The following is a 12778-nucleotide window of genomic DNA, read 5'->3' as shown; positions in this document are numbered from 1 at the left end:
GGCGAATGAGGTGGTTTAGGGCGGTGCATGGCTATACGTCAAAGTTAGTTCGCGGAATTGCAACCACGGCGCAGATGACGAAGGGGTGTGATGAGAACGTAAGGTTCAAGCTCATTCATCAAGAAGATTTCTTGACTATTGCCCATATGAGTATATAAATAAGGTCCATCCCGTCATTACCTCATGGCTCAGAGTAAGGTTGGAGCTAACCTTAGAATTGTAGTCATTGATAGTGTGGAGAGTTTTGACAAGTCTGCTGCTCAAGAGGTGCATGGGGTTCGCAGTAGCATTTGCTCAATTGATGTTGGAATCGGCGAGGAAAAGATCCCATTGCTCCCAGTTGATGGTTTGATACGCCCTGTTATCTGCGCTGACGTCCCCAGCCAGCAGAGAATCCAGGTCTATGTTTTCTATAGCATAGGTGTGTTCAGCTTCGCTGCCGTGCTCATTGACATGCTCAGATCGTTGATTTTGACCACCGGCATCCCCGTGTTGCGCACCGTCTTCCTCGCTGGATATCGTGCCGTGATTAAGATCTGTCGATGCGGTAGTGGCCTCTGAGCTGATGGGGTCCCACTGGAACGCATCCTCGGCTTTCCTACAGCAGGCTTGTCTTTTGATCTTCAACACCTCTTGTTGCTGCCGTAGCTTCAAAATAAACGCCGGCGTCTGGAGAGCAGAAACACCATTGCGCTGCAGCCTGTGAGCATCGTATGCTTTCAGACAGAGATTGCGCACGGCTCTGTGGATGGGCTTTCTCGAGTCGGAGAACATGCTCATGTTATTCTCGAACGTGTTTGCAATCAGCCTCCACGCTTTCTCGGCATCCGGCATGGACGGATTGGCTCGGAGGGTATCGAGCACGTGGATGAAGGCAGGCCATTGCATGGTAAACGCTGCGTGCCATGCAAACTTGTTCAGTGAGGGGTTTGACTGCAGCATGTCGCGCTGCTCTAGAAGCCTGATGCTGACTTCCCATACCCATTGACGCTCAAATGGCGGCGCCTGGTTGATGCTGGTCCATCTGCGTGGGTGGTGTGTCATGAAGCGAAGAGTGTCTATCGCAGCCCGTGCCATCAGCATCGACATTAGCTGCAGCGGCTGCGAAGGATCGCAACGCCGAAGGTATTTTTTCTCTAGATGCTCTTCTATTTCCTTTACACTTTGATCCGCCTCCGCCTTATCACCTTCGGATGCGAAATCCTGATCCCACTGGCTCAGACTCTTGCCTAGATGACGAAACCTGGCAACGCGGGCGTCGGCAAACCAGAGTAGGTCGTATCTTATAGCGAGAAACGTCATGTCCGTCAAACTTCCCGACTCTACCGGCGAGACAGGCATTCCCGAATAGAGCTCAATGCCGTTGATGTTGGTGGGACGCCTTGGGGAGTCGCTGCTCAGGCCAACGTCCCGAAACTTGGGAAGGCCACACAGCTCAGCATTCTGTAGATCTTGCGCTTTCAGAAACCACCAAATGCGTCGCCGCAGCTCTGTTTCAAATGGTGGCAACCCAAGAAGTGTTCCATCGCGATCAAGGCCCATGCCGTTGGCAAGGCGAACCGCCACACCTGTCAAGGTCCAGAGGGCGCGCGGCTCGTACATGTCTCGCGCTGAGATGATGTGAATGACCAATGCCTGGAGAACTACAAGGCTAGCTGTGCTCATGAAGTTGGCTCGCGATAATGCTGCCTTCGTGGCAGTCATTAATCTGGATCGCAGAGACTTTCGAGGCTCGTGAAGTCGTTCCTTACACTCAACGTCGCTCAGTGACATGACGGCGGCGCTGTAGATGGCAAACATGAGTGCCTCAAAGCTCCGCGAGACCGTGTCTACTTCATTTGCAGCCTCATGGAATTCCTTTTCTAATGTGGGGATATGCACAACTTTGGAGAGAGGATCAACATTTTCCACAAAAGTGCGCCATAGTTCATGTATCTGTTGAGGCAGTGGATGAAGGAGTTTGATGCGAGATGTCGATGAGCCGCCAAGCACAAAACTAAAGTCATCATTGAGGGTTTCTGCATCACTCGAGTCGTCTGAACTCCTCCGCAGAGCATCCTCGGGGTCGTGAAACTTATGATGCCGTTAGCGACCAGCAAGCAACACAAGCAAGATACGCGGCAGGACACTCACCTCTTCCACAACTCTTGACCACAGGCTACTACGCGGGGACTCAGCAAATAAATCTAAATTATTGGGGGTCTGAACTCACTTATCAATCAGCATTGACTGCCCTCGTCCTTGGATAACTTGAGTTTTGCTGACACTCCCGCTCGGCTCTGATGAGCTCAATTGTGAGCCGCGAGCTTCCCGACTCGACAGGTGACTCCGTGAATCAGTATTAGTATCAGGAGGATTAGGTGATCCTTTCGGGTTGTGGCCTTGCGCTTGAAGGCGTGTTTGCGGGTATTCGCGCCTTTCTATCAAAGGTCCAGCTGCCCCGGGTCGACGTCTTCTCCGAGGAGGCGGCGGAGGTTGAAACACGCACTCAGCTCCATGTTTGACACACGCGGTGCATGGTATATGCCTGTCACATTTTACTTTCCGCCCAGCGCAGCGAACGCAAGCAAAAGTTGGCTTGCTGGGAACGCTCAAAGGTGGATTGCGTGCAGTTCCCATGGCATCCGATTAGGCGGAGAGAAAGTATGATCCCTCGTTATAAAGCTCATCCCCTATTCCCTGCCGATCCACAGTCAGTAGTTTTGTCGGCGTGCTGAGGACTGTCGTGAAGAATGCTAATGAAAAAGAGATGAAGAGATAGAGATGCACGCTATCTAGTATGAGTGGTCATCCACATCGGTATCAATATTTCATTTGCACGGTACATAGCTCGGACCTTAGTGGCCTCGGGTCCTATTGACTCGGTCCCGAGTGGTTCGGCCCCGAGCGCCGCATCACCCGAGGTGGGCTTCCAAAGCCGGAAGCCTGCTGGACATCAGATAGGTAGAGCTGCTTGAATAAGAAAAGTATATCAAGCATGCTTCACCAAGGCTTTAGAATAATCTTCACTCGTAAAGTAACCCTTCTTCGCCCAAACTTCACGTGTTTGTCACTGCACAATGAAGAGTGCCATTGCCATCATCGGGGCCGGCCCTTGCGGCCTCACTCTGGCCCGCCTCCTCCACTGCAAGAATATCCCCTTCACAGTCTACGAAAAAGAAGAGTCAGCGGCGACACTAGTATCTAGTGGCTCACTTGATATACGCAAAGAAACAGGTCAGCTTGCTCTTCGGGAGGCTGGTTTGTACAATGTCTTTGCTCAGAAAGCAAGATGGGAGGACGATCGGGTTAGCTTTTTTGACTCCTATGGAGAGCTGTTGCATCGAGCTACTGGCGAGGCAGAAGATGGACAAGACGGCTTGAAGACCGGTGGAAAGCCCGAGATTGACCGCAGGAGCCTACGAGACATCCTTCTGGAGTCAATCCCGCAAAACCAAATAGTGTGGTCTCATCGTCTGACAAAGTTAAGTTTCGACGGTGACAACTCGTCTCCCATCCTACATTTTTCCAATGGCAACACAGTTGGTGGATTCTCGCTCGTTGTCGGGACGGATGGGGCCTGGAGCCAAGTACGAGCTGCGGTACGGCTGTCATCACTTCCTCGACATTAAGAGCTAGACGCTTAACAAAATAGTTATAGATCACCTCTACGAAGCCACAATATGCAGGGAGTACCTTTATCGAAACTCGCATACAGGAAAGCAGCTTATTGCACAAGACGCTGACGGACAAAATCGGTCATGGCATAGCTCTGTTTCTAGCAGGGCCAACCCGTATGATCATTCAACGACAAGGCGATAACTCATACAGGATCTATTTTGGCATCACTGCCCCCGAGCACTTTGTTGGCACGTCTATGGACTTGAACAACCCCCAAGCCACTCGTGATATGCTCTTGTCCTCTTTCTTCAAAGGCTGGGCTGAGGATTTAAGAGATTATATTCGAAACGCTGAGAATTTCCGCAGCTGGCCGCTGTATCAACTTCCTGCAGAAGGCTTTGGTTGGAACTCGGTACCAGGTGTGACTTTGGCGGGAGACGCTGCGCATTTATCGGTACCCAATGGGGAGGGTGTCAATCTCGCCATGAAGGATGCTTTGGAACTCGTTACTAAGATTGAAGAAAACGGACTGGAGCATATAAATAAGGCGGTAGAGGAATATGAGAGGGATATGTTGAAACGCGGCAAAGATCACATCAAGGCCGGTGAGGAGATGGATCGACTCATGACGCATCCTGAGGGAGCGAAGGCTGTTGTGAAGGCTTTTTCTGAGAGCTAATCCTATTTACAAATAGAAATAGCCACACTACGCCACGGAACTGGTCCGTTCGGAAAGACTTCCAAGGGTTTCTATAATGAAAACCGGACACTAATTTCAGTTTCTACTGTACCCCACTCATATCACAAGCACACCATGAGAATTATTTGGTTCAATTGTTAGAATTCGTCTGTATTAACATCATATGGATCTTATCGTCCAACGATTCCCTTTGCGTGACTCATTCCCTCATGCCTTTTCAGATGCAATGGCTTCCCTGCGGCTCACGCTTTGAGGGTCAAAGTAAGGCTTCTCGCCCAAGCTGACAGACCGAGATCCGGTCCGCTCGCCAAGTCCTTGGTGAAGGTAATCTGGCGTGGCGGCGTGGTAGACACTGCGGTTATCCCAGATGGCCAGATCGTTGACATTTTGCCAGCGGTTTCGGACCTGTAGATCGTGGTTTTCTACGATCAATCGTACGAACCAGTCCAAGAAATATTTGGATTCGTCTTCAGAAAGGCCGTGAATGTGCTGGACGTGATGGCCGACAGCGAAGACACTCTTCCACCCAGTAACGGGATTAGTACGAATGACGGGGTGAATAGCTTCAAGAACATCGCCAATGTTCTCGGGGGCTCCACGAGGAGTAGAAAAGAGAGAGAACCCGTTGTGATCAGCAGCCTCTTTGAAGCCCGGCTGTGCGTAGTAGGCTGTTAAGCCATCAAAGAACTTCTGCAGTGGCTTGGAGATGCGATCATAAAGCTCATATCCAGAAGCCCAGAGTGTATCTAATAATATCTATTAGCTTTCATAGCATCAAGAGCTTGTTAAATGTGCGTACCTCCTCCCGTTGTTGGCAGCTCCGTCAATCTCAGCAGAGCATAGTCACTAGGGATGGGCTCAAAAGTGATATCAGAGTGCCATTGTGACTTTTGACTCTGGCGCTTGTTGGTCTTCAGAAAGCGGTCTGCATAAATCTTCTTAGCCTGCTCAGAGGAAATAACGCTGATTTCATTGTCTTCAACACCGTGGTCCCGAGCACCATTGTTAACTGGGTGAATGTGCAGCCCAGATGTTTTGGGCTTTCCACTGAGCTCGCCAAGACGCTGTACGAGCTCCTTTTGAAGGTCGTTGGTGATGTTGTCCTGCTTGCGGAAGAAAACGACACCTCTTTGGGACACTTGCGACTTTGTCAGCGAATGGGATATAGAATGAAATGGGAGTAGGAGCTTCTCAAAATCGCACCTGTGATGGCCAAATCTCTGAGCAACTCGTCTGAGTTAGGTGCCCTTAGCCACTCAGCGAGATCGACATCCACAAACTCCTTTCCAATCACTGGTGTGACTTCAAACTGCTTGAATTGGTCAAGTGCTCCGCTCAGCTTCAAGGGCTCCCGATGGCCCGTCTCAAGCTTTGGCTCGGTTTGATCCTTGAGACTTGCAGCAGGCTTCTGCTTGAGGTTTTCGGTGACTTGAGTCACGGTTTCTGTGACGGTTTCTGTGACGGATGGTGCCATTTTGACAGATATCAAGAGGAAATATGCTACGATGTGATGTGGGTTATAAGACTTGAACCACGTTGCCAATGTTCCAATGAGTTAGAGGGCGAGAATGCGTCACTTATTATATACGACAATGAGTTATATAGTTCTTACCCAGTGTGGTAATGTCTTTTGTTATTCAATTGTGCAACACTGCCTATAATTACATCATTCCCATCCCCTGATATTGTGCATGTCTTATCATATATTGATTGGTAAGATCCTTTCATATCACGCATCCTAGCATCGCGTGTAGCAGCTGAACTACGGAAGTCGGCTGCCAAGGCCAGCGATTTTCGCAGCAACTCTCTCTGTGGTCACTCTATTTCTCTGTACGGACTTACGGCTTATCGGCGTTGCCTCATATCAATGATAAAAGATGGTGTCTTCCCCGCGATTGCGTGCCGAACTGCAGTTTGACGCGATCCTAGTGCGAGATCACGAACGTACCATCGCGCAATTTGACAGATCATTACGACATATCGATAGCGAGTATATAAAGACCAAAACCAGCAATTGGAGATGATGTTAAAGGTGACTTCAACACCAGAAGTCTTCAATGCCTCGTATGGCTAATAGTCATGAGAACCTCTATCGTTGGGAGATTTGGCGTCAAATAATTTGTCAACTGCTTATGTTCGTCTCAGCACATATTATTCCTGTTCCAAATTTCAACAGGGTTGGTAATGTGATGCCGGCTATATTTGGCAGCAGTACGGACAATCTATTTATCGCATGACCATCCGTAAGTATTTGAAGAGAGAGACCCCATCCTGGTCCAAGGATTGTTTGCCACTCTCAAAATGCTTGTGGTTGGCGAACGTCAGTCACAATTCTTGCGAGCATGATGTAGCATCAAAACATTTGACCGTCGCACAGTTCTAAGTAGTGTATATGTCACATGATGATAATATTGTTTATATGAACAATCGTGCCTCCTAAACTGTGAAGCCTGCAGCAAACCTCAAGTGATGATGACACATGTTCAGAGTACGATAAATAAGAGCATACATGAATACCCTTTAGTCTGCTATTCTACGCCTGCCTATATGCGCTATCATAGCTGATACCCGCTTGATTATGACAGGTGCCGCAAAAATTGCTTGTCGCATGGCCAATAGGAATCAGTTCAATTGTTATTAATAACTAATTCTGGCGCTTGGACTGAGAATTCTTTTGTCTTGCTCCGGAGCGTTCTAAGCCGGTGTCGGTCGCCACTCTTGTCAACGCTAAATCGAACCACTGTTGCTAAATTTAGTGTTTCTTTCAACCAACAGACCAACGGATTGTGAATGGATCTCTCAAGCCAACATATTTTGGCACCCATTGAGTTAGTTGAAGGCGGTGCTGGTTGATAGGACGAGGCTGAAGCTACGGAAGGGTATGAGCCGAGTTGTTGGGCGAGGAATAGTCTTCTAAATATGTTTATTGTCATGAGGCTGTAGTGGCAATGTGAGGAATGGAGTTCGACTTCAGTGATATATAACCCTTCAATGTTCTACACTCAGAATCAGAATATCCTCATTACCTCATTTGACTCATTACTACTACATCACTTTTCCATCACATCAGGCTACATAAACATCATCAATTGTATCCCACAAACTTCATCTTTCATCTACAAAGTCAACACTCCCCCCCTTTCACACATACAACATGAAATCCTTCTTGACCACCGTTGGCTCGGTTGCCGTTCTCCTGGCCTCAGCCAGCGCTCTTCCTACAACCAACCTCCCACGCCAGGATGGAAGCTGTTTCATCCAGTTAAAGAATGGCGACGGTGATGCATCCGTCGGTGCTAGCATTCCGGCCAACACCCTCTTTGCCACCGCCAACAATCGGCAGGTCGACGCTGGTGTGAATGCGCAAACCGTCACATCTGGATGCGTCTGTCAGGCGTTCAGCGATGCTGCTGGTACAATCAAACTTGGCGGGATTTTTGACGATCATACACTGGCCAGCTTTACCGACGCATCTAGCGGATCAGTTGATTCGCAGCTCGATCAAGCGGTTCCAATCGGCTCTTTCTGCTGTGTTACAACCCCCAACACAGTGACCGTTTGCTCTGGCTCTGGTACTGGGGCTCCTCCTCCTCCTACCCAGACTGTGCGAGTTCAAATCAACTCAGCGGATGATTCAGCGAGGCAGATTGAGGTCCCAGCAGATGGTTCGCCGTTCGCTGCCTCTTTCAGTATTGCCAACTCTGTAGAGATTGTTCATATTGAGGGCTCTAGCCATGCCACCTGCCAGGCATTCTCTGACGCAAATGGCGTTGTCGCAGTTGGAAGCCCCTTTGGAATTGATGAGGTATCCCTCAACGGCGGCGCAGCTATTAGCATACTCTCGATCCGCTGCAAACTTTCAGCCTAAGTTGACCGTTTCTTCTAGTTGTACCTTTCTCAAGAGTATATAAGTTATAGATGGGTAATGGGTATAGAATGGATATTGGTATGTAGAATGGATATTGGTATATCTTAGGATTTGTTACTTGCTTTTTATATAGACGGGCAGAAGATGGCGTACAGATGATACATTCGGAGTTTGTTATAGTACCTATTACTAATAATATTTTATCTCTCTCCCATTAATGAATCTCCAGTTGACATGGTCTTTTATAATACTGATGTGGCGGTTTCTAAGGAAGTCTTGGTCAATTGCGCACCCATTAATATCCGAATACTGGTCGCTTTTTGACATTGCTGCATATAGTTCTGTCTGCCATAACATAATAAGTAAAGGCATTCCTCTATCTCTAATAAAACAGGATAAATGCATCAATGCACCAGCTATACCAGCACACATCTAAAGTGAGGATCTATACACTGTGCCTGAATCATTTGCTTGATGGCATCATCATACACTAAATCCATAACTCGATAGACCATCATTGCGCCGTAAACCCGCCATCCACTGGTAGCATAGCGCCTGTAATCCATCGAGATTCACTACTTGCGAGGAAAATAGCAGCTCCGGTGATATCATCCGGCATACCAATACCATGCAGCGGATGGCGCCGTCTAATCTCCTCGGCATCGTGAACCTGGGTCGTGTTCACAAAGATGGCTGTTGCAGTATCTATCCGAAACTGTATCAGCAACCAATTGATAGATTCACATGAATGTGCAAATTTGCATTACTTACATCCAGGGCAAATGGCATTGCAATGAATGCCATCTTCAGCATAGTCCATCGCGATCTGCCTTGTCAAATTCGCGACCGCTCCTTTAGAGGCTGCGTAGCATGCTGCCAACATTGTTAGTCTTTGTCTTCTACGCTGTACGATTCAGCAAAGCAAGTAATCTTACGTATATATCCACCGCCAACTAGGCCAAAGATAGAAGAGATGTTGATAATCCAGCCACGGTCTCCAGAGGCGAGCTTGTCTTGAGAAAGCATTTGACCAGTAACATACTTGCTGGCCAGGAAGACTGATTTGGTATTGACTGCCATAGTTATATCCCACCACTGCTCTGGTGTTTCGTGGACCTTAAGAGCTTTCTTCCCAGCTTCGATAGAAATACCAGCGTTGTTGACCAATCTATAACACTGTTTAGTTGTGACATGCTTATAATTGAAGTTAATTGTCTAAACGACAAGGGGTTTCATCATCTTACACGTCTATGCGACCATACTCTGCGACTGTCGCCTTCACCATTGCTTCTACTTCAGCGGCATTGCTCACATCTGCCTTGATGAACAAAGCTCGTCCCCCATTCTGCCGTATTAGAGCATCAGTGTCGATCGCCCGTTCAGTCTCAACTTCTTGTCGAGCATCGGGTTTCAAGTCAACACAGACCAGAAATGCACCCTCGCGAGCATACGCCAACGAAATAGCTCGACCAAGTCCGGAAGAAGACCCGGTGACGATACAGACTTTGTTCAGTAGACGCTGGGATGAAGTTGTTTCTGCCATTTTGTTCGACTGGTCTAGAGGAAATGTTGATGCACCTTCTCCTTGCAAGATTGTTCGGTGGTTATCTTATATACTACAACTCTAAAGAGCTTTCTAAGAGTTTGCATGTATAATGTTTTCTAATAATCTGATTGCTTAATTTTTAACAAACCTAGCTATTTTGCCCGCATCATAGGCAGATGCAGCTAGTCGGAAGCCCTTCCTTCTAGACTCGGCTTACTTTCCACCGTAGATTATTAGCGTAGGCAAGTGAACCGAAGCAATTACATTACATACGAGGTGCGTGTATCCGCGATGCGCTTTTGTCTCGTTTAATTGAATGGTCTTTTCAATAGTTCTTTTAGCTATAATTGTCTACATATTTTAGCTAAAGATCCATTCTGGATCTTCATCACTGCTCCGCCTAGCCAACAAATCTGCAATTCGTGAAGCATGGTGGCTTGTCGTCCATCCAAGGTCTCGTTCAATGCTGGACAAAAGGCCGAGCACCACCTGAAGGTCTTGCGAATCGGTAAATACTTGTCCCGCCACAAAGAGGGCCTGCACAGAGTGCACGCGCACTGAATCCGGGGGGTTTGTCAGGCTGATGCCGCAAATTTCCCGAGCGTAGCGGAGAGCCTCACGCTCACTTTGTCGATACGAGTCTAGACGCGCAGAAACAGACGATCGTACCGCAGTGGATTCTTGAGGCTGATTTGTTAGTAACAAAATGCAGGCCATGTGATAGCTCTGCATGGTTGCGGCACATATCGGCGCTTCGTACCATATCTTCTCAAAGTTCAGAGGGCAAATCTCTTCCTCCTCTTCAGCCGCTCGCGTCAGTTCAGCACCAGTGGTTCGGGCACTCGGGTTGAAGCTGGCTGGGAGGCTACAGCGCCAATTTTGAAGCTCTCTAGTGAGGATATTCCATCTCTCCAGCAATTGTTCTTGTGTCACGCCGACTAAGGGTCGCTGCCCTGGCGGAAGAGCATAGTGCTTAGGATCGAGGGCATCTCCAGCGGCAATGTGGTTCGCAATTTTACCCAGCAGCCAGACCAATTCATTACTTCTTGCATCCTCCTCAACATCAGCAGCGTTGGAGATATAAAAGGGCATCAGTGACCCATGTTCGTCTGTGACAAGACCCGCATTTTGCCATAGACGAATATCTTTCAAATCCAGTCGCGTCTGCGTCTCACTTATAACTGCTAAGAATTAGGACTGTCAAGTTTAGAGTGAGTGATACAGCAAGTAAACTTACAGGAGCAGAGCAAATCTTGTCTAGCTAGACTCCAGAATATCGGTCCCGACACAGCAGCCCTCGGAATTGTGATGGGAGAGCCCAGAATTAACTCGGCATCCGGTCTTGGGCTGAATAGCGGTAGAGCGCTGAGATGGGCGCTCCAAGCCGTGCCTGGGGCGTCCATCAGCTCATATGTGCACAGTATCGTTATAGAAGCAAATAATTCTTCCTTGTCGGCATCATCTGTTTCAAAAGCTCCTAGATTGATAGCGATTTTGAGATGCTTTATAGCATACCCATAATGTTTGGCAGATTGATAATGCCAGTCAACTCTGTCATCAAACGGAGACAAAATAGTACGTCTCTCATCTGAAAGCTCTCCATATCGTCGAGTCATATTTGTTTGACAGTGCCCCAGGTGCTTGGCCGCGAGAGCACACACAGCGGATTTCAACAAGGGTTTTGTGGCTGCCATGACTGTTACCTTGTGTGAGAAGTAGGCTCCAGTGTCAAAAGTATCCATCCTAACCTATTAGCACTTTGATTATTCAAGGAGTTGCAGTGCTGCCCTCACCATTGTCCAGGTCCTTCTTTGAAGTGTCGCAGTAATCGCAAGGCCAAGATATTGTCATGCGAATCATCATTTGATCGAGGTATAGCCAGCGATTCATCCCCATTTAGAGCTATTGAGAAGTGTGTGAGATTATCTCTATCCTCATCTGATGTTTCACCCTTGCCAGCATGGGGTGTTTGCGCTGTCTCGTCGTCTAGGTTGTGTGCCACTGATTGATCCAGGTTCTCTGATTCACACTCAGGCAAAGATGGGGAATCGTAATCATATGGATCCTCAATATTGATGAAAGTGACTAAGCCTAAAGTTAGAAAACTGTCATTTATTTGATGGATAGGATGCTTTCTGTGAATTTTCTTACGACGTCTGGGGATGCTCAACCACGTTTGATTGTCATCAAACGGTTCGCGAGTGTCTACGCTGTTCTTTAATTTCCCATTCAATAGTACACTACTGTCGAAAGTGCGGAAGACAGCTCTTTCGACGTAGCGACAATCGCGTGAGCTCTTGGTACAATTTTGACACACTGGCCTCTCTTCATCGCACTTCAATTTTCGATGCCGGCAAGTGACGCTATGGTTACACTTTAGACAAATGCTCCAAGATGGGGCATACACGTACTTACCAACCGCTGTACGAACGCATACTTGCCCTGTTCCTAGCCTTTACCATCCGTGTATTACTTTTTGGGAAATGAGTTGAAAATGTTGAGCAATTCGAGGGCATCGATGCCGACGTAGGATATGATGGGTGAAGATGGCGATAGCTTTGTGAAGGAGAAAAAGGTTTATGGCAACTAAGCCGAGACGCCCTTGGCTTTAAGTGCCTCTCAGATCCAGAGACTGGAACTAAGAATTTGGCTTTCCGGACTATAATAATGGTATGATTCGTGCTATGGGGAAGTGTAATGCTTGCACTTGGTCAACCAAATCTAACGTATGAGATGGCTACAGGCGAGGCAACAGAAATTTGCATTAGCCGTGTCTCATTGAGGAATCGCTTCATGTAATTTGTTACGAAATACATTGCGATGCCAACGTCCTCGCCTCACTTGCTTCAAACAGCCATTGCAACCCACAATCTCCATCTTCTCCACTGCCGTCTGGGCATCATAACACTAGCGGGCAGCCACTTCATTACCCGAGCCTGCAGTGCTACCGAAATATCCATGATGCGATATCGGATTGGCCCGGCTACGTTGCTAAATCTGTCCGGCCTGCTCGGCATAGTTACCCCGTTTGCGGTGATCCGAACACTGTGCAAGTGAGCCGGAG

At 48.0% G+C, this 12778-nt stretch overlaps 7 protein-coding genes across 7 annotated transcripts; 2 read left to right on the top strand and 5 right to left on the bottom strand.

Annotated features, from left to right (window-relative positions):
• Window positions 1-13: 13 nt before the first annotated feature.
• On the bottom strand, window positions 14-1942 carry M431DRAFT_320059 (hypothetical protein). Its single transcript, XM_024914293.1, has 2 exons — window positions 211-1942; window positions 14-31 (listed from the first exon to the last, which is right to left on the bottom strand). The coding sequence occupies exon 1, from the start codon at window positions 1798-1800 to the stop codon at window positions 295-297; it is 1506 nt and encodes a 501-aa protein (XP_024768678.1). The 5' UTR covers window positions 1801-1942; the 3' UTR covers window positions 14-31; window positions 211-294.
• Window positions 1943-2047: 105 nt separating this feature from the next.
• On the bottom strand, window positions 2048-2726 carry M431DRAFT_127156 (hypothetical protein; the record flags this gene model as incomplete). Its single annotated transcript, XM_024912318.1, has 3 exons — window positions 2213-2726; window positions 2134-2161; window positions 2048-2073 (listed from the first exon to the last, which is right to left on the bottom strand). Coding segments are annotated over exons 1-3 (459 nt in total), but the record flags the coding sequence as incomplete, so codon positions are not given.
• A 333-nt stretch (window positions 2727-3059) lies between these two features.
• On the top strand, window positions 3060-4279 carry M431DRAFT_10415 (hypothetical protein; the record flags this gene model as incomplete). The annotated part of the gene is made up of 2 exons (XM_024911541.1): window positions 3060-3581; window positions 3641-4279. 2 exons carry the CDS (start codon window positions 3060-3062, stop codon window positions 4277-4279), a joined length of 1161 nt encoding a protein of 386 aa, XP_024768676.1.
• Window positions 4280-4507: 228 nt separating this feature from the next.
• Window positions 4508-5774, bottom strand: M431DRAFT_98685 (hypothetical protein; the record flags this gene model as incomplete). Its single annotated transcript, XM_024925075.1, has 3 exons — window positions 4508-5046; window positions 5100-5438; window positions 5504-5774. 3 exons carry the CDS (start codon window positions 5772-5774, stop codon window positions 4508-4510), a joined length of 1149 nt encoding a protein of 382 aa, XP_024768675.1.
• Window positions 5775-7454: 1680 nt separating this feature from the next.
• Window positions 7455-8168, top strand: M431DRAFT_98505 (hypothetical protein; the record flags this gene model as incomplete). Its single annotated transcript, XM_024925058.1, has 1 exon — window positions 7455-8168. One exon carries the CDS (start codon window positions 7455-7457, stop codon window positions 8166-8168), a length of 714 nt encoding a protein of 237 aa, XP_024768674.1.
• Window positions 8169-8682: 514 nt separating this feature from the next.
• Window positions 8683-9711, bottom strand: M431DRAFT_98595 (hypothetical protein; the record flags this gene model as incomplete). Its single annotated transcript, XM_024925063.1, has 4 exons — window positions 8683-8873; window positions 8940-9041; window positions 9104-9336; window positions 9413-9711. 4 exons carry the CDS (start codon window positions 9709-9711, stop codon window positions 8683-8685), a joined length of 825 nt encoding a protein of 274 aa, XP_024768673.1.
• Window positions 9712-10035: 324 nt separating this feature from the next.
• Window positions 10036-12179, bottom strand: M431DRAFT_127149 (hypothetical protein; the record flags this gene model as incomplete). Its single annotated transcript, XM_024912317.1, has 5 exons — window positions 10036-10895; window positions 10952-11457; window positions 11508-11799; window positions 11866-12077; window positions 12130-12179. The coding sequence occupies 5 exons, from the start codon at window positions 12174-12176 to the stop codon at window positions 10075-10077; spliced, it is 1878 nt and encodes a 625-aa protein (XP_024768672.1). The 3' UTR covers window positions 10036-10074.
• Window positions 12180-12778: the final 599 nt, after the last annotated feature.

Source organism: Trichoderma harzianum (genome assembly GCF_003025095.1).
Source record: "Trichoderma harzianum CBS 226.95 unplaced genomic scaffold M431scaffold_21, whole genome shotgun sequence".
NCBI lineage: Eukaryota > Fungi > Ascomycota > Sordariomycetes > Hypocreales > Hypocreaceae > Trichoderma > Trichoderma harzianum.
Note: the sequence above shows the minus strand (reverse complement) of the source record. Positions and strands in the feature narration are given on the sequence as shown.